The sequence below is a fragment of the Bufo gargarizans genome, chromosome 1 (assembly GCF_014858855.1).
Source record: "Bufo gargarizans isolate SCDJY-AF-19 chromosome 1, ASM1485885v1, whole genome shotgun sequence".
In the NCBI taxonomy this organism is placed as follows: Eukaryota; Metazoa; Chordata; class Amphibia; order Anura; family Bufonidae; genus Bufo; species Bufo gargarizans.
This window is the reverse complement of record NC_058080.1, coordinates 614,410,907-614,430,226: the sequence shown is the minus strand read 5'-3', so window position 1 is coordinate 614,430,226 and position 19,320 is coordinate 614,410,907. Positions and strand designations below refer to the sequence as shown.

The 19,320-nt window shown below is 43.6% G+C and overlaps 1 protein-coding gene across 1 annotated transcript in view; it reads left to right on the top strand.

Moving 5' to 3' along the window:
* The window catches only part of COMMD10 (COMM domain containing 10), a 432,679-nt gene that overhangs the window by 70,850 nt on the left and 342,509 nt on the right, over nt 1-19,320 (top strand). The window contains exon 6 of the mRNA XM_044275908.1: nt 10,968-11,078. Coding sequence (XP_044131843.1) covers nt 10,968-11,078 — 111 coding nt within the window. The remainder of the gene's footprint in view (nt 1-10,967; nt 11,079-19,320) is intronic.

The window sequence follows — 19,320 nt, the reverse complement described above, 5'->3', positions numbered from 1 at the left end:
AGGATATGTGATTCTATCTGGTTTAAACTGGCATAAAAAGATGTTGGTGACACATTCCCTTTTAAGTTGCAAAGATCTTCCATAAAAAAGTAAAACACTCTGTAGAAGTTTTTCTTTTGGGCTAATGAAATCTATAGGTAAGTGCAGTGTGAATGCTGAATGCTCTCGTGGTATAGTTCCGGCAGAGAACAGCCTGCCGGAGCTCTCTGGATCTGGTATTGCCGGATGTTACCGCAATGCCCACTGGCCTCATTGACTATAATGGGGTCCCGTGGAGATCCGGACAAAAACCTCTGCACGGAATTGCTGCTGGAAATATCCTGCGAGTGTGAGACTAGCCTTAGATGTGATCAGAACCTAAGTTATATAGGAAAGCAAGGCATAACTGCGTTCTGGCTGGATAGGAGTTGCCTTGATATGAACATAGTCCAATGGTACATTCACATGAAGCCTACATGCACCTATGGAAAAATGCGTTAGTTGGTAAAAATGTCAGAGTGCTGTGAAAGATATGTAAAATATATTTATTTTTTTCAATGCACTTTTGGCAAAACAAATCTAATTATTAATAAAATGTTCCATCAAAGGGCATGGAGAAATGTGAGAACTATTAGTACCGTAGTGTGAGATTTCTGCATTAACTCAAGACGAGGACCACCTTCAGCCATGAATGATTGCATGAGTCTGTCATTAGGCTTGATTGATGACAGATGAAATGAATACTGTGCTTGCTGAGGGCCACCCTCGTGACACTGTCCTGTCTGACCTCCTTGTCATTATTAATGGCTGTGGTCTGAGGTGAGAGCTCCTGGGGTGAACCTGTCACTATTGTTTATGCAGTAGATATTCCTAAGTACTGACTTAGGGGGGATTTATCTTGTACTGGAGACAACGGTGCCGTTATCTGTGACAAGTTTATAAAAACGTCATATGATGTTGATACATTTGTCGTATCCATAAAGGGTTTTCCAGGAATACCTACGTTTTAACTCATGCCAATAGCCTGCTTCCGCTGTTGAAAGATTCATACTTTCCTGCGACCCACCGCTCCGATCTTTCACGCTGGCTCCCGAGTGGCCATCTTCTGGTCCACAGCTTGTTTACTTCCTTCCCGGCATGGGCATGGACACCTGCTCCTCTGCAGCCATACTGGCTTGAGTGGTGACATGTTTCTTGTTGACACGTCAGCGCTGAAGCCATTCATTGGTTATAGCGAAGCAGGCGACCATCTCCATGCAGAGGAGGAAGTAAATAAGCCACGGACCAGAAGAGGGACACATGGGAACCAGTGCGCCAGACCAGAATGGTGTGGGGGGAGGGGGGCGGTAAGTATGAATATTTCAATAGAGAAGGCAGGCTGAGAGCATCATTTAAAACGTAGGTATCCCTGGACAACCCCTTAAAATATGCCTGGGCATGGTTCTTCCGTTTTTCAGCTACCGTTATGTACATTATAATAACTGTGTCTGAATCCTGACCAGGCAGCAATACACTCTCACTTTTCACTCTGTTTTTAAAAAGCGACATAAATGTCTTGGTAGGGAACAGTGAGCTCTGAATTCCTACCCAAGCACTGTCCCTGTCTATTTGCACTGTCCACCCTAGACGGCGGTCTACAACTAGTCGACAGTCCCTTCCTAATTGCAGGGTCCAAACAGGGAAGGCATCAATGGGGAGGCAAACAATAAATTCTAGTGACAGAATGGCAGAGACAATTGTGGACAAAGCCAGACGCGTACCAAACCTATGGGGAGGCACGCCCGCGGGCACGGGGGGCGTCACAGTGCATGTCGCAAATGTTACATGGACTGAGGCCAATAATGAGCGACAATCAACGATGTACAAGGGGTCATATACACTGCCCGATGCCAAATGAATAGGGGCCAAACAATCTTTTTTATGATCATTTGCTCCCCATTCAGTTTGAATGTTGTTGCCAGCACATCCCATTTACACAGAGCAATCTGCTGCCAACAGAAGAGGATTTTAAGTTTGCATGAAAGATGCGATCACCCGCCAAAGAGGTAACCACAACACATTCACATAGACCAATTATTAGAAATGAGCATTCGTATGAACGTGTGTTCCCAATCTTTGGCCTCATCCTTCCATGGGCCCTATATTCTGGTGCAAATGAAAATAAATGTGTCCCACAGGAGATAAGACGCAAGTTTGGAGTAAATTGTGATGACGGGCCTTATGGCTTTATTCTTATAGTGTATAACGGGTTAAATAGTCCATTGTATCCTCTTACTTGGCATATATTTGCCAGGTGCTGCACACTGAATTGGTATACAAGGTGCCAGTTCACACAGCAGTCTTTTCCTTATTGGAAGATTTTATAAATGTTGCGCTATATTATTGATAGATGGTTAACGCACTAATTAGGCATCCAATTAGGATGCGTTAACCATCCATCAATAAAATAGCGCAACATTTATAAAACCTTGCAATAAGGAAAAGACTGCTGTGTGAACTGGCACCTTGTATACCAATTCAGTGTGCAGCACCTGGCAAATATATGCCAAGTAAGAGGATACAATGGACTATTTAACCCGTTATACGCTATAAGAATAAAGCCATAAGGCCCGTCATCGCGGATGGTGTGAGCTCCGCCTGTTATTATCTTTAAAGGGACTGTGAGAGTATTATATCATTTTAGTAATTTTGTGTGTATGATTGCTAGAGTATTGTTGAGATGTATTTATGAAATATATTTTTTAAACAGTTATTAAATGTCTTTATGATACTGTGAGCCAGCCATATTTATTTATTGTCAGTTATATATAAAGGTGCTTGACGGTAGATGGCCGTCAGAGCTCCGGTTGTAAGGTTGTCTGGTGAGCGTCCCTATATATAATATTTTGAAGTAAGGCTACTTTCACACTGGCGTTTTGGCTTTCCGTTTGTGAGATCCATTCAGGGCTCTCACAAATGGTCCAAAACAGATCAGTTTTGCCCTAATGCATTCTGAATAGATAAGGATCCGCTCAGAATGCATCAGTTTGCCTCCGATCAGTCACCATTCCGCTCTGGAGGCGGACACCAAAACACTGCCCACAGCGTTTTTCTGTCCGCCACGTGGTGCGGAGCCAAACGCATCCGTCCCTGATGCAATAGGAAACGGATCCGTCCCCCATTGACTTTTAATGGTGGTCAAGATGGCTCCGTCCTGGCTATAGAAGACATAATACAACCGGATCCGTTCATGACGGATGCATGCGGTTGTATTATTGTAACGGAAGCGTTTTTTGCAGATCCATGACGGATCCGCAAAAAACGCTAATGTGAAAGTAGCCTGAATTGCGCCAGAAAAAAAGGGCAAATAAATGTAAGCCTCTTGTCTGCATACAAATTCATCTCTGTCCGGGTCCCATCCTGTCTACCTTGCTGCATGAATGCGTGCACGCTGTTACTCCCTATCTTGACATTAAATCCATCCTGAAATGAGAGGGCCTTTCTTTTTTTCTACATCGCGGAGCAATTTAAGCCCTAAGGGAAACCTGTACATTCGCTCGACGTGGCACGTGAGGAGCTTCTCTCCTGGCATCTTGTCTCTCAGACCAATCTGCCAGCGAAGACCTGCGCACGCTGCTTCAATCAATGGAGGAGAATATAAAATTGTCTCTTTCCTACTGGCTGTAATACTTCAAGACTTGTTCTCTTTTTCATGCCTTTAATGAGCTCCTTCGAAGTGGCAGCCGAGCATGAACTGATGAATTGCCTGGGCGATAAAAAGTCTGGTTTTATATTGTGGTGATTTATTCATGCAAACTGTAAATATATGAATCACGGTGTAAAGCCAGACTACTGCAGAAGGAGGATAATAAAACTCACAGCGTACGTCTTGCTTCTCTTATTTAAAGTCTCGCTCTTTCCGACCTACCTGCATGATATAGTGAGGACCTCATCATAATTATAGGCTTATGGTGACAACAGATGACGGGACATGATGGCAGGGGGAACTGGACAGCTGCGGTGTCAAAACACACGATGCACTGCATCAAAACTTTTAAATTTCTTCAAAATTTGAAGGACTTTCTGTGCAACAAGAACCTTCCTCCTGCCCCGAGCATAAGTGTTAAACATCTGATTGATAAGGATTCAACTTTTGGGACCCCCACCCATCATAACGGCTGATGCACCCAAATGTGTGCTGCCCGTGCCGTTCATTGGAGACCGCAAATTGTGGTCTCCAATGCATGGGCACCATCCGTGTGACCTGCGCTGATGGATGCAGTCCCAACTTGAATGGGCCACGCAATGCATCCGCACTGCAAAAAAATGGAGCATGTTATATATTTTTTCGGTGCAGAGGCACGAACTAAAATGCCACAGAAGTGCTCTGTAGTGCTTCCATGGCCTTCTTCTCCGTGGCTCCATATCTTTCGGATTGTGGACCCAGTCAAGTGAGACGGTGCTCACACAGCATGTGCCCATATATTGCGGACCCTCTGTTTGTGGGCCGCAATATGGGCACGGCCGATGAGCCCTAAGACTGAAGTGCTGGAGTCCCTGCAGTGAATGGCACAGTGGTCATGCATGCTTCTCAGTGCGTTCTCCAGGGCATCTGTCAGCAGATTTTCACCTATGACACTGGCTGACCTGTTACATGTGCACTTGGCAGCTGACGGCATCTGTGTTGGTCCCATGTTCATACGTGTCCGCATTGTGAGAAAAATAAGTTTTAATACATGCAACTGAGCCTCTAGGAGCAACGGGGATGTTGCTCTTACACCTAGAGACTTAGCTCTCTCTTCCACTGCAGGGCCAAGTGTGATGATATCTACACTGTCTGACCTTTTCAATCAAAATGGAGAGGGCGCTACAGTTGCAGAGAGAGCTGAGCCTCTAAGAGTAACGGCAACACTCTGTTGCTCCTATAGGCTCATTTGCATATATTAAAACATAATTTTTCTCACAATGTGGGCACATATGAACATGGAACCAACACAGATGCCTTCAGCTGCCAGGGACACATGCAGCAGGTCTGCCAGTTTCATAGGTCCGAATCTGCTGACAGATGCCCTTTAAGACACCTTCCCCTGTGGGAGGATGCCTGAGCAGTAGGTGTATCTAGGTTGCTAGTCCCTGCAATGGTTGTCTGTTCTGTTTGTCTGCCCGAGTACCAGCCTTTGCCCAATTCCTGAATCTGAGTGTCCGCTTCCTGATCTGACCCATGCCTGATTACTGTATTGACTGTTGTTGCCTCCCCTAACCTCAGACCAGTTTCACGGATTTACACAAACTCTATCTGCCTTGACCAGAGCCTGTTACTGACTACCAAATTTCCCTGACCCCTCTCTGCTCCGCACCTGTGTCTCTGACCCCCATAGGTCAGCTGTCAACCACACTGGGACTACTCAAAGACGTAGCGGCCTACTGGGTGCTCTGCTGCAAATTCCACATCCTGGTATAGGAGTTAAATGGTGAATAAGAAGGGTCTTCCAGGATAATGCCCTTAACTTTGGCACAAATTCAAACCAATTAGTTGACACAACGGTTCCACACCCACTGATCATTACAGAAACAAAGCCATGTACATGAACTCTGCGCTTTTATTGTCATTACTTTTCTTTTACACTCATTACAGGCAATGCTTGCTTTGGCCTGTTTTTCTATTTTTGCAAATGAATAATTCGGGGCTTAAATTAAAACTTAACAGAAGTCGTGGTTTCCTAAGGAAATAAATGAATGGAAATGAGGCGAGTTCTCTTGCTGTTCCCTTCTACTTGTCAGTCAGTGGTATCCTCTTGTCACTTGTTATATTTCACCTCCTACTCTGCATCTTTATGTCGTGTTTTTCCCACAAATAGAAATTAGACACAATTGTGGCGGTTCTGATAAAGTGATGATGAGGTGCTGGTAGGAATCTATATTAGGCTGGCAGTACAGAGCGGTGTTATACAGCCCATGAGAATGAATGCATTATCTCTTCTATAGCTTCTATCTAAAGCGATATATATTTTTGTACTGTACGCACTTGCAGTGGTTGGGACAGTAAGATAACTGCAATGTCTGAGCATCAGGTTCCCCTTAATATGGTGGTCATTTTTCTTGGAGTATTAATTGATTGATTTTTATTGATTGACTTGTAACGCTGCATAGGTTCACTCATACGTTTAGTGATTATATCCATCCTACATCATTATCAGTCGCAATGTATTATTATATGTAAATGCAGGTACACCTTATGCACTAAAGCCATGCTAAACTATGTTTTACCTTTTGAAGCTGGAAAGAGTTAAAACGGTTTTCTAACACAACCAAGCAAGGTCGTCTAAGGTGGGGGAAAGAAGACCAATTTAGTGGTGTATTTACCATGGAGGCAGAACATCTGACTGCTGAAGGGGACCTGCTTCCAGCTATGTGTACTGCATTTGTCTGCAGTCACCACTAGGTGGCGCTCAGTGCAAAGAGATTTTACAGCTGCCTTTCATTTTAACTCTGAGCTCCCCCTAGTGGTTGCTACAGGCAAACTGTGTGTGTGAAGGGAAGCAAGATGTTTTCAGAACAGTATGGAGATCTATCCATGTATTTATGCCAGTTGTCTGGTGTAAATACATAAAAAATACAGTGTCCAGAATCTGCGCCAATGCCATGTTGATGAAGGATGTGTTCCACTTTTTCAAACATAGAGGTCAGGGAAAGCTGCTATGGGACTCTATGAAATCTATGTACACTTCTAACTAATCTATTTGTCTCATCAGCAGGGCTTCTTCACCTGTGGGGGGCTGTCCCCGAAGGTGAAGAAGCGCCCACCTGGCGCCATATTGACAGTGCCGGATATTTAGCTCGGCCTTGACAGTTTCCTGCCTGCGCCATTGCTCCCTTTAGCAGAGGAAGAGCACCGAGTCTGCCTCAGAGTGTGCACAGGCTAATGGAAGGGAGCTATAATCTGCCACCCACATGTGCTGCTTTGAAGGCAAGGTACTCTGCTGCACCATGAACAAGCACATAGGGAGCAACACTGTGGCAAAAATGTAGTATTAGGACTATGTGGATGTAGCCTTCATTTTGGTGAGATCTGTCCACAGGACAACTAGCTATTAGTCATGTACTCCAGAAATCTAGCCTGAAGAATGGCAAGACGAAAGCCATTTTTTAAAGCAAGCCATAAGAAGTCTTTTTTGCAGTTTGTCACAAGCCTTCTAGGGGACACAGTAAACATGTGAAAGAAGGTGCTAAGGTCCAATGAGGTACAAAATGCTATGTGTGGTGGAAAATTCACACCTCTCATCACTCTGACCGTAAAACTTGGTGGTGGCAGCATCATGCTGTGGGGATTTTTTCTTCAACAGAAACATGAAAGCTGGTCAGAGTTGATGGGAGGATGGATGGAGATAAATACAGGGCAATCCTGGAGGAAAAGCTGGTAGAGGCTACAAAAGACTTGAGACTCGGGCGGAGGTCCACCTTCCAGAAGGACAACGACTTTACATATACTTACTGTATGACTTTGTTTTGGTCTAACACATAAAATCCCCCAAAAATACATTTATGTTTGTGGGTGCAACATGAAAAAAAAGGGGTATGAATACTTTTTCAAGGCACTTGAGATGGGAATACCACTTTAATATACTGTATGTAAGCACACAGCTGACAACTCCATAATGCATGCCAGATGTATACCCTGAATGTAAAGTGAACAGAACCTTATCGTAGCATTGATAGTATTTGACTTTCAAAGCCTGGATTTCAGACACCGAGTCCTGTGTGTACTTTATATATTGAGTAATTTAGTGTTAAATGGATTCTCTCTCTTCAGAAAATGGCATTTATCATGTAGAGGAAGTTAACCCCTTCACGCATTTAAAAGTAACTGTACGTCCAAATCGCAAGTAATTTAGTGCATTTGGACGTATAGTCACGTCCAAACTGTTTACCAGGACTGTGACACTATAAAGTGTCACAGCCCCGGAGTCTCCGCTCTCCCGGAGAGCAGAGACACTGGGGGAAGCCGGCAAGGGACCAATTGGAGTGGTCCCTTGCCGTCAAGCGCTCTGATTGGTTAGTCTCTGCAGACTAACCAATTAGAGCGCTTCAGAGTGAAAAGGCAGGTTTCACTCTCCACTCTGGAGATCGCCGCAGTGCCCCCAGTGATTTAGTGCCCCTGATAATGCCCCCAGATGCCACCATTTACCCCCCTTCCCCTGATGCCCCCTGCTCCTCTCTGCTGGCATTGATGGCAGCAGCTCAGGAACGGAGCCACTGCCATCAGCAAAGAGTATCAGCTGTAAATTACAGCTGACAGTCTGCTGCTACAGCTGAAATTGGTGTTGGCACAGATCTCAGCCTTTTAACCCATAGATGCTGTGGTCAGTACATGCCCGCGGCATCCATGGGGTTGAGAGGGAGGGAGCTCTCTCTCTCTTCCATCGGGCCGCTGCTGCGATAGCAACGGCCCGATGGTTGCTATGCCGACCAGACGCCTTACAAAGGCGTCTGAGCTGCCATGTACCTAAGGCTGATCAGCCTTAATGTAAATGTAATACAGACTATACATTGCAATGTACTGTATAGCCATCCGGCCCACTGGATTTTCAAGATTCAAATGGTAAAAAAGTAAAAAAAAAAAAAAATTGTTTTTTCTTTTATCCATTCATTTATGTCATAAAAAAACAAAAACATTGGTATAGTCGCATCCGTAATGACCTCATCTATAAAAGTATCCTGTTACTAATCCCATACGGTGAACGCCGTTAAAAAATAATGTAAAAAACAATGACGGAATTGCTGTTTTTGTCACCTCACCTCTAAAATGATACCAATTGCCATTTTTACCCACTTCACCTCCACAAATAATGGTAAAAAAAAATGATCAAAAAGACATATCTATCGCAAAATAATACCAATAAAAACTTCAGCCCGTCCTGCAAAAACAATCCCCCACACAGCTACATTGATGAAAAAATAAAAATTCTATGACCCCTAAAAACAATTTCTGCAAATTACATGTTAGAAAATCCTGATGCAGCTCCTTCCCTTCTGAATGCTACCGTGCCCCCAAACAGCGGTTTACGACCACATGTATGGCGTTGCCGTATTGAGGTAAAAATGCATAACAAATTGAGGGGTGCATTTACTCCTGTTAGCCCTTGCGAAAATAAAAAAATTGGGGCAACATTATATTGGAAATAAAAGTTAATTTTTCATTTTCACAGTCATGCATTTCTAAATTCTATGAAACGCTTGTTGGGTCAAAGCATTCACTTCATCCCTAGATTTATTCCTTGAGTGGTGTAGTTTCCAAAATGGGGTCACTTTTGGGGGGTTTTCTTTCTAGGGGTTCCTCTGGGTCTCTTCAAATGTGACATGGCACCTGAAAGCCATTCCAGCAAAATCCTCTGTTAACAATATTGTGCTCATTTCCTTCTGTGCCCTGCCGTGTGCCCATACTGCAGGTTCCGTCCACGTATGGGGTGTTTCTGTAAATTGCAGAATCAGGGTAATAAATATAGAGGTTTGTTTGGCTGTTAACCCTTACTGTGTAACAGGAAAAATGTATTAAAATGGAAAATCTGCACAAAAATGAAATTTTTTAATTTCCCCTCCATTTTGCTATAATTCTTGTGGAACACTTAAAGGGTTAACAAAGTTTTTAAATTCAGTTTTGAATAACTTGAGGGGTGTACTTTCTACAATAGGGTCATTTATGGGTGGTTTCTACTATGTAAGTCCCAGAAAGAGACAAAGTGGGTTTTGGCAATTTTCTTCAGCATTTTAAATTTGCTTCTAAGCCGTCTAACATCCTAAGGCTCCATTCACACGTCCGTGATGTGTTGCGGACCCGCAACACACCAGCCCGGCACCCCCATAGAAATGCCTATTCTTGTCCGCAAGCTGCGGACAAGAATAGGACATGTTCTATCCTTTGCGGAGCTGCGGACCCAAAGATCGGGGCCGCGCTCCGCAATTGCGGATGCAGACAGCACACTGTGTGCTGTCTGCATCCATTCCGTCCCCATAGAGAATGAATGGGTCTGCACCCGTTCCGCAAAATTGCGGACACATTCTGCGGACGTGTGAATGGAGCCTTAATAATAAAATGACATTTACTAAATGATCCAAACATAAAGTAGACATATGGGAAATGTAAAGTAATAACTATTTTATGAAGTATCCCTATCTGTCTTAAAAGCGGATAAATTCTAATTTTGAAAATGGAAATTTTTTCCAAATTTTCTGGAATTTTTTTATGCATAAAGGTAAAACGTATCAACTCAAATTCACCACTAATATGAAGTATGATGTGTCACGAGAAAACATTCTCAGAATGGCTTGGATAAGTAAAAGCGTTCCAAAGTTATTACCACATAAACTGACACATGTCAGATTTGAAAAATGAGGCTCCGGCATTTTAAAGGGGTTAATACAAAACACTGCTCAGGTCCATTGGTTACGACCTCCTTGTAATCCAGTAGCGGTGGCCATGCTTGCACACCATAGGAAAATGCGCCAGCCTATGCACACTCCCACAGTCCTGGCCAGCAGAGATGCCGGTGCTTTTTCCTATAGTGTGTAAGCACGGCCACCGCTGATGGATTGCAGGGTGGTCGTAACTCCAGGAAACGAACAGTGTATAATGTGATAGAAAAATGAATCACGCCAGCAAAGGGGGCAATATGGATAATAACAATGCAAATTAGTAAGTGCTTGTATTAACGTTGTCTACATGATAAATGCCATTCACTGAGGTGAGACAACCCCTTTAAGCATTGCACATTCACTTGTCGTGCGTTTTGTTCCCGTAACACTTTTCTGCTGTCTCCAGAATGCCTACCTAATGCATTTTAGGTAATATGTTGAAACTGATTGCCAAGTAAACTGACACAGATGGCATAAAGAAGGAGACGCTTTATAATTCTATCCTCTCTTTGCCAAAACTGCTGTTCGACTTTTTGTGTATATGAGCTCAGAAACGCATAGAATAAGTAACTATTGCTTTTTCGTGTTTTGTTGTCTAGCTGGAGACAACGTCCTGGCAGCTCAACCTCCAGATGGCTCAATCCACCCAAGCAAAAATGAAATCTCCCCAGGCTGTGCTAGAACTTGGAGTTAGCACCGAAGACACAAAGGTAGGCAGACACATCTGCTGCTGAGCGCTTGCCTTCTCTCCTCGGGGCGACTTGTATCATCAGGTCTTTATCCTACCAGTTCTGGTTAACCCCTCTGCTCCATGATCACAGAAGGGGTTAATCAGAAGACGCATCACTTGCTGCTTTCACTGTTTTATCCCTGGGTAAAATATGTCCTAATTGCATTTTAAAGGCTGAGATTATGAGATTATGCTCCAAGTGAAGTCTCGCCTGCAGACATATGTTATCGCCCGCTTGTGTGGAATAAAGTGCCCCTCGTGTGCCGTAGGATTAAGATCGCTGCAAAAAAACGCTTTTTGAGCTTTTGCAAATTCTCCGATACAGCAAATGGCCATGTATTTCAATGAAATGCTGCTGTGTTCAGTTTAGTCCAAGTGACATGAAGGCGCTCTGCAGATGTATTTCTGCTACACATATAACGAAATACAGGGCCCTGTTGTGTACTATGCTAATAACCAGTGCCTTACCTACATGGTACCAGCTCTTGTGGGACAATGCTGGTATCTGGGTGGGGTCTGCCTGCCAGTGGGCCTTCTGAAGCCGGCACCACGGAGTGAGTGCTGGTTGCTCTCAGCCTACAAGAGCTCACTGACCAATGTGGCTGGATGAATCAGTACTAAGAGTACAGGTGAAACTCGAAAAATTAGAATATCGTGCAAAGTTCATTTATTTCAGTAATACAACTTAAAAGGTGAAACTAACATATGAGAGAGACTCATTATCAGGAGATCAGATCAGGCCCCCATATCAGCACATCACATCTGACCCACTTATCAGGACATAAGCCCTTCATGTCAGAACCCCATCAGACCTTATATCAGCCCACGTAGTGAGACCCTCATCGGACCTCAGATCGGATTAAAATAAAAACCATTTCTTACCTGTCCTGCGTTGCGGCTCCTCTCCACCTCCGGCAGAAGTCGCACTCCCCTGTCTTCCCGGCCTGCGCTGCTCTGTCACCTGACTGCGTGCAGCGTCGGGTCATAGCACTAGTTCCTGACTCTGTACGCCGTCAGGACATGGCAGCGCCTGCCCCAGGAATGAAGACCGGGAGGGTATTACAAGCACTTGGAAGCGCTCACTAGTATTCGTTTTATAAGACGCACAGCCATCCCCCCCTACACTTTTGGGGGAAAAAGTGCGTCTTATAAAGCGGGGAGTTTTCTAGACATGCTTTGTGACTGTACAAAGGTTATTGTGTCGATTGAGGGGTGACAGGCTGTGACCATCACATATTGTGATGTTACCTATACAGTAGTGTTATCTGTCATTGTAATCTGTCACGTTATCATAATGGGTACTGAGAAGTGGTCTATAAAGAACGGATTATCAGCCTTTTATAAGGTTAAGCGCCAGTCTGAAAACTGTAACTTCAGCATTTTTAATATAGTAGAGTGGAAAGTGAAAAAACAAAACAAAAAATTGGAAAATAGGTTTAACATAAAATCGTGATTTAACCATTAGATAATTTTCTGATAAAACATTCCCTTTAAAGTCTTTTAGGTATAGGTATTACCAGTCCACATTCAGGATTTGCTTTTATTCTGCTAAATACCAGTGTGTTATTGTTCATACCAGTACAATATTTCCCTGGCCTCTGTGGTTCAGGTATAGTAATTCACAGTAGTCACTTGGGATGGCGAAGAAGCTCTTCATTATCCATACATGAAGCTACAACAATATGCAATCACTCAGACTGAGCCAACTGCATTAAATTATCTTTCATACATTGCATTATATATTTTCAAATTTTGTTTCAGGCACATCCTTTAATATCTGTCTACAGCAGGGCATTTTACTATGAGAATAAGTTGGAGTCATTAATTGTATGTATTTTCTTTGTAAATTCTTTATTTTAAAAGAATTTCTTAATACAAGAATACAGAAACAGGTACAGGCACTGAATCACATATAAGACTGTTTACAAACTGTCTGATTAATGGACAATGAAAAGTGTAGTTTCCATACAAATTAGAACAAATTTCTCCAGCAGAAAAGCAATTACATAGTTGTGTCTTATGTAATATTTGTTGATAGAGATGCATATGATTCGTATCCAGTTGCTAGGAGTCTAGACAGTTGTGGGCGTATGACAAGTACCTTAGAAGGTATTGATAGTTGTAAATGGTAGATGTCAAGGAATAAGAATAGACAACATGTAAGTAAAAGAACATGTAAATAATAGAACCTGTAAGTAACGGAAAAGAAAAACGTGGGTCCTTATTAGGCTCTCTGAGACACCCTCTCGGATGCAGGGCCGTCTTTAATATTGATTGGACCCTGGGCAAAATACTTGGGCCCCCTGGATCCCGCCTTCCCACACCTTAGCAGGCAATCACACCCTCCACCACAACACACACACACAAAATCCACACATCTGGTAGAGTACAGTGAAGGACTGTAAATACTTCCAGTTCTGAAGACTCCAACGGCTCAGGATCAGTGCTCTGGGCAGCTGGGCTCAGGCTGGAAGTGGGCACCGTTCTGCAGGAAGGAGACCGGGGCTCGGCCCTAGTGCTACAGTGCACCCCACAGTATGCAGTATAGCACCCTATAGTATACAGCACCACACAGTATGCAGTATAGCACCCCACACTATACAGTACCCCACAGTATATAGTAGAGAAGTATAGCAGCCCACAGTATACAGCACCCCACAGTATACAGCACCCAAAACTATACACGATACAGCCCCCCACACTATACAGTACAGCAGTATAGCACTCCACACTATACCACACCCACAGTATACAGACCCCCACAGTATACAGTACAGCAGTATAGCACTCCACAATATACGGCCCCCCCACACACTATACAGGCCCCCCCACACTATACAGTCCCCCCCACAGTATGCAGCCCCCCCACAGTATGCAGCCCCCCCACAGTATACAGCCCCCCCACAGTATACAGCCCCCCCACACAGTATACAGCCCCCCCACACAGTATACAGCCCCCCCACACAGTATACAGCCCCCCCACACAGTATACAGCCCACCACACAGTATACAGCCCACCACACAGTATACAGTCCCACACAATATACAGCCCCCCACAGTATACAGGCCCCCACACAATATACAGCACCCCACTATACAGTAGTATAGTAGTTTTTCTGATGTAATCTTCACACAAAAAGGCTCCACAGTTAACTTCTGCAACACTCCTGCTAGGACCTGTGATGACCTCATAGCCATGTGACCAGTAATTGCTAGGTTACTGGTCATATGGTAATGATGTCATCTAAGGTCCTAGATTACAACGTTAAAGTACACAGACAGCTTGACACCCGGGGCAGTAGCTAGCAGGGCTCAAGAGGCAGCTGCCTTGGGCCCCCCAAGAGCAACTGGGCCCGGGGCAGCTGCCCCTTTTGCCCCTTTGTAAAGACGGCCCTGCTCGGATGCCTCTACTAGGTGCCATTGATAAATAGTGAGAACTACATATATATATATATATATATATTGTTCTGGAGTAGTTCACATGGGCGAGGTAGATGTAGACGACATAAAATGCCCAAATAACTCCTAGAAATGTCAATGACTTTGTGTCTAGGTATTATAGAAAATGGAGATATGCAGAAGAAGTGGGCTGGGGAAAGTCCGGAAATTTAACAAGGAAAGCACCCCTCCTCCATCTGTCCCATCCCACCATCTCCTCCATAAGGGAAATCTGTTGGACTTTGTCCAACCATTCTTTATTAGTCGGTGGCTCTGTGTTTCGCCATTTAGTGGGGATATTGTACTTCGCTGCTGTGATCAGATGTGTGATTAGATTGTTAGCATCCGATTTGAATTCTTTCTGGGGCATCCACAACAGAATGAGTTCTGGCGTGAGTGTCACAGGACCATTACAGAATTTGTTAACAATTCGTTCAACCTCCTTCCAGAAGGAGGCTACTTTAGTACAGGACCACCAGATGTGGGATATGGTTCCTGTCTCTTCTTGACATCTCCAGCATTTATCTGTGGGAGATAAGTGTATGCTATGTAAGAAGCTAGGGGTTCTATACCATCGTGAAACGGTTTTAAAAGAGTTCTCTTGGAGGCGAATACACCTGGAGAAACCGTGTGAGTGTTTTAAGTATAAAGTTAGCATCTTCCTCCGTCAGGTTTATCTGTAGTTCCCTTTCCCACACCTTCAGGCAGTAAGGTCTTGACGTGGAGAGGTCAAGCACTAGTTTGGAGAATAAGTGGGAGAGAATCTTGGGTGGGGGAGCTGGAAGTAGAGTGTAGTTTTCTAACCAAGTTGGATCTGAGAGGGGGCTTGTAAAGAGTTTTTAATATTTTCTGCATGTTAGTTTAATGTCCATTTCTACCAGGTTTGTCAGTAAGGGTTTTGGGATACATAAAAGAGCACTTTGTAGGAATTCCAGTAGATCCGTGGTTTTTGCTAAATCAGATATCTTAAAGTTTGACAGGTATAGCCATGATCTATGGAAACCCCTGCCCCCTGGATTAAGGAAGTACGGGAGTACTGACAAAGGTGCTATAGGGGATAACTTATTAGAAGACATTTGCAGGTCTTTAGTTTTCCCACAATATTGCAGCAGGTCACTGAGCGGGCTTTTTTTTATTGAGTGAGAGCGGTTTAACCAATAAATAGTGTAAGGCCTCTTCTCCCATTAAGGCTTTCTCTAAGTCGTCATACAATGTGCTATACTCTCTAGTTGTATAGCATGTAAATATGATTGTATATCGGGTAAGGAAAGACCTCCTTTTTTAGTTTTCCTTATGATAAGAGAATATGCTAGGCGTGGACCGTTGTTGCGCCAGATGAATGTACTGAAAAGGCTACGGAAGTCTGATAAATAGTTGTTGGAAAGTGGGATAGGGAGACACCTTAAGGTGTATAGTATTTGCAGGAGAACATACGTAGTTAGCAAATTTTTCCTTCCCATCCACGAGAGAAATGGGATTTTAATTAAGGTCAGGAAGGACTTAGTCTAGGTAAATAATGGAGAGTAGTTAAGTCTAAAGATGTGTTTGGGGTCAGCTGGGATCATAATTCCTAAATGTTTAATAGCTTCTGTTGGCCACTGAAATGAGGTTGAAGATCTAATTTCTGTCATGTGACTTTTACTGGCAGTAATGTTCAATATTTCTGATTTATCGTAATTGACCTTGAAATTAGAGATCTCTCCATATTCTGCTATTATCTTCATTATTTCTGGTATTGCCTCCTTGGGGTTTGTTATAAAGAGTAGTAGGTCATCGGCAGAAGCTGCCAACGAATGGGTCTTTCTATTTACCTGCAGGCCCCTTAATAGTTCTGGAGGATCTAATTTTACTCAAGAGTATCTCCAGGGTTAAAATGAATAATGTCTGGGAAAGAGGGAATCCTTGTCTCGTCCCATTCATGATACTGAATGGAGGCGATAGTGCCATTAACTAGTACTCTGGCGGAGGGACGTTTGTAAAATGAAAAAATAGCAGAGATGAGCATGGGTGGGAAGCCAAAATGTCGTAATGTGGCCTCCATAAAGACCCAATTGACCCTATCAAAGGCCTTTTCCGCATCTGTTCCCATGAGTGTTAGGGGGATTTTGTGTTTTCCGCATAGCATGTAGAACTGTACTAACATTGTGTTTCCCCTTTCGGCCTTTAACAAACCCTACTTGTTCTTCACCAATCAATCTAGGAAGGAGCTTCGCAATACGGTGACTTAAGAGTTTGGCCTAAAGCTTAATGTCTACGTTGAGTAACCAAATTGGCCTGTAGCTGCTACACCTGGCTGGGTCTTTCCCATCTTTTGGGGTGATGGTTATGTGGGCCATTAGTGATTGTGGAGGGAGTGAGCTCCCTTTTAGTAAGGAGTTGCACAAATTTACAAAATGTGGTATGAGGGTTTTCTGAAATTTCCTGTAATATATGACGGGAAGTCCGTCTGGTCCTGGGCATTTCCCTGGCGGGACACTTGCTAATTTCTCCGGTGCTTCTTTTTCAGTCACCGGGGATAATAGTGCGTTTTTGTCTAACTCGGTTACCTTCGGGACCTTGACCGAGGCCAAGAATAATTCAATTTTCTTGAGCATCTGAGAGGGGTCACCCGATTGGATATTGTAAAGCGATTAATAAAGGTTAGCAAATTCCTTAGCTATAGATGGGTATTAGTGACATTACATCCTCTTTCTGATTTTATGTTGGACATAAATGCCTTTTCCCTTTGTTCTTTTATCATTTGCGAGAGGAGTTTTAAGCCTCTATCACCATACAAATAGCACTTGTATTTAACAGTTCTAAGGGCCTTAGCTGATTTAATGTTTAATAAGTCTTTTAGCTGACTTCTAAGTTTGATGTCAGCATAGTTAGTGTCTGTAGGGGTGTGTTTGTTAATATTTTCCAGAGCGGAAATTTGGGCAATTATGGAATCTATTTTTGCTGTTCTTTGTTTACGCTCCCAAGCCCCCAGGGCGATAAGTTCTCCTCTTATATAGGCTTTGTGTAATTCCCATATGATAGTGTTATCTATTTTCAATTTCTTCTCTAGCCCATTTCTATCTTGCTCAATCTCCAACAGGCTTTCATTTAGCCTCCAGGACCATTCTTTGGGGGGTATGCCTTTCAGCTGGATTATCAAAGAGACAGGGGCATGGTCAGAGACCGTAATTTGGCCTATAGTGGAGGACTTGACCCTCTCAAAGATATGATTGGAGATGAACAAGTAGTCTAGGCGTTGGTAGGTTCCATGTACAGCTGAATGGAATGTGAAATCCCTATCACTCGGGTGTATCAACCTCCATGCATCCGAGATTTGATGGATAGAGAGTGCCCTCCTTAATTTGCAAATATGTTTGGTAGTGTATTTATGGGTAATAGATGTGGCTGAAAATGACATTAGGGAAGCCCAAAAAACCACCTGTAAGGATAAGGTGACGCCGATAGAGAAAACATAGATTCCAGGTGCCATTTTGAAGGTAAAAAGGTTTTCCAGAACTCCCCTATTTCTAGGTGACGATATTCAGTACCCGAAGGGGGGAGATATATCATCTCCCCACGCTCGTTTTGTGGTGTAAAAAAGTTGCAAACATTGTATTTGTGACTTTTTAAACACCACTTGTGTTTAAAGGATTTTTGTGGCAGTTGCTGTTTCTGCTCCACCCTCACCACTTTGTAAAAAAGGAGGAGTGGCGAGGGTGGGAAATGGGTGGGGCCAGCAGGTCTGCCTCATTTATCTTCATTTGCTTTCTTCAGGTACCAATGAAGACCGACATCTGCTCCGAGCTTCCATAGATTTCATTCTGGCGCACACACTGCCCGAGAATATGACTTTATATAATAGAAGTTATAGAGTGTTGACACCCATGCCGGACGATGCGCCTAATATATGGCGATGCCTGCGCCTTGTCATAAATTACACACACCAATCATGAAATTACTGTAAAAGTCATAATAAAGTCATAATAAAAATTAAAACTACAAGACATTAAAATGTCAATTGTGTTACCCAAGTTCTCAAATCAAATCAGGCAAGCGTTTCCCAATAATGTAGTCTTGGTGACGGCCAAGGGTGCACCGGCAATGTCAGTTAATCTAATAATCCGTCCGTGCCCGGACAGGCACAGACTGGCTTGCCTTTGACGTGCCTTCGGGGCCGGGTTAATAAGTGTACCTAACCAGGCCACGCCCAGAGTGGTGTTCTTGGGATTCCTGGGAGATAGGCTGTGGCAGGAGGAGGTCTCTTATCTTTGAGGTAGGTGCTGGAAGTTCAATCTGGATAAAGTGCTTGTGCTTCTGAGTTGGTGCAAGGTGCAAACAGATCTGGGATCCGGGATCCACTGCCCGCTCACCCGCTGGGGGGGGAGTCAATTAGCCGCAAAACACTTACGAACGTGTGAATGGACCCTAAGAGTTTGGCAAACTGTGTTGCTGTTACGTTCTGCACAATCCATAGCAAAGTCCCTAAAGTCTAAGGCTAATTATACACTTTGTGGATCGTGTGTGTTTTTATTGTGCAGAAAGACTGCAGCGTAATACAGTAGCAGCAATTTGAATGAGATTTGACAAATCTCATGTACACGTTGCACATTTTTTTGCGGAAATTGACCTGCGGTGCAGATTTTGAATTGTTTTTGCGGATTTCAACATTTGCAATGCAACTGATGAGATCTGCGGCAAATTGGCATCAAATCCTCAACAAAATCTGCAAGTAACGCATGCGATTTTTGGTGCGGATTAGGTGCAGAAATCCGTATAGAAATTCAGTTCGGAAACCTGCTCCTGTG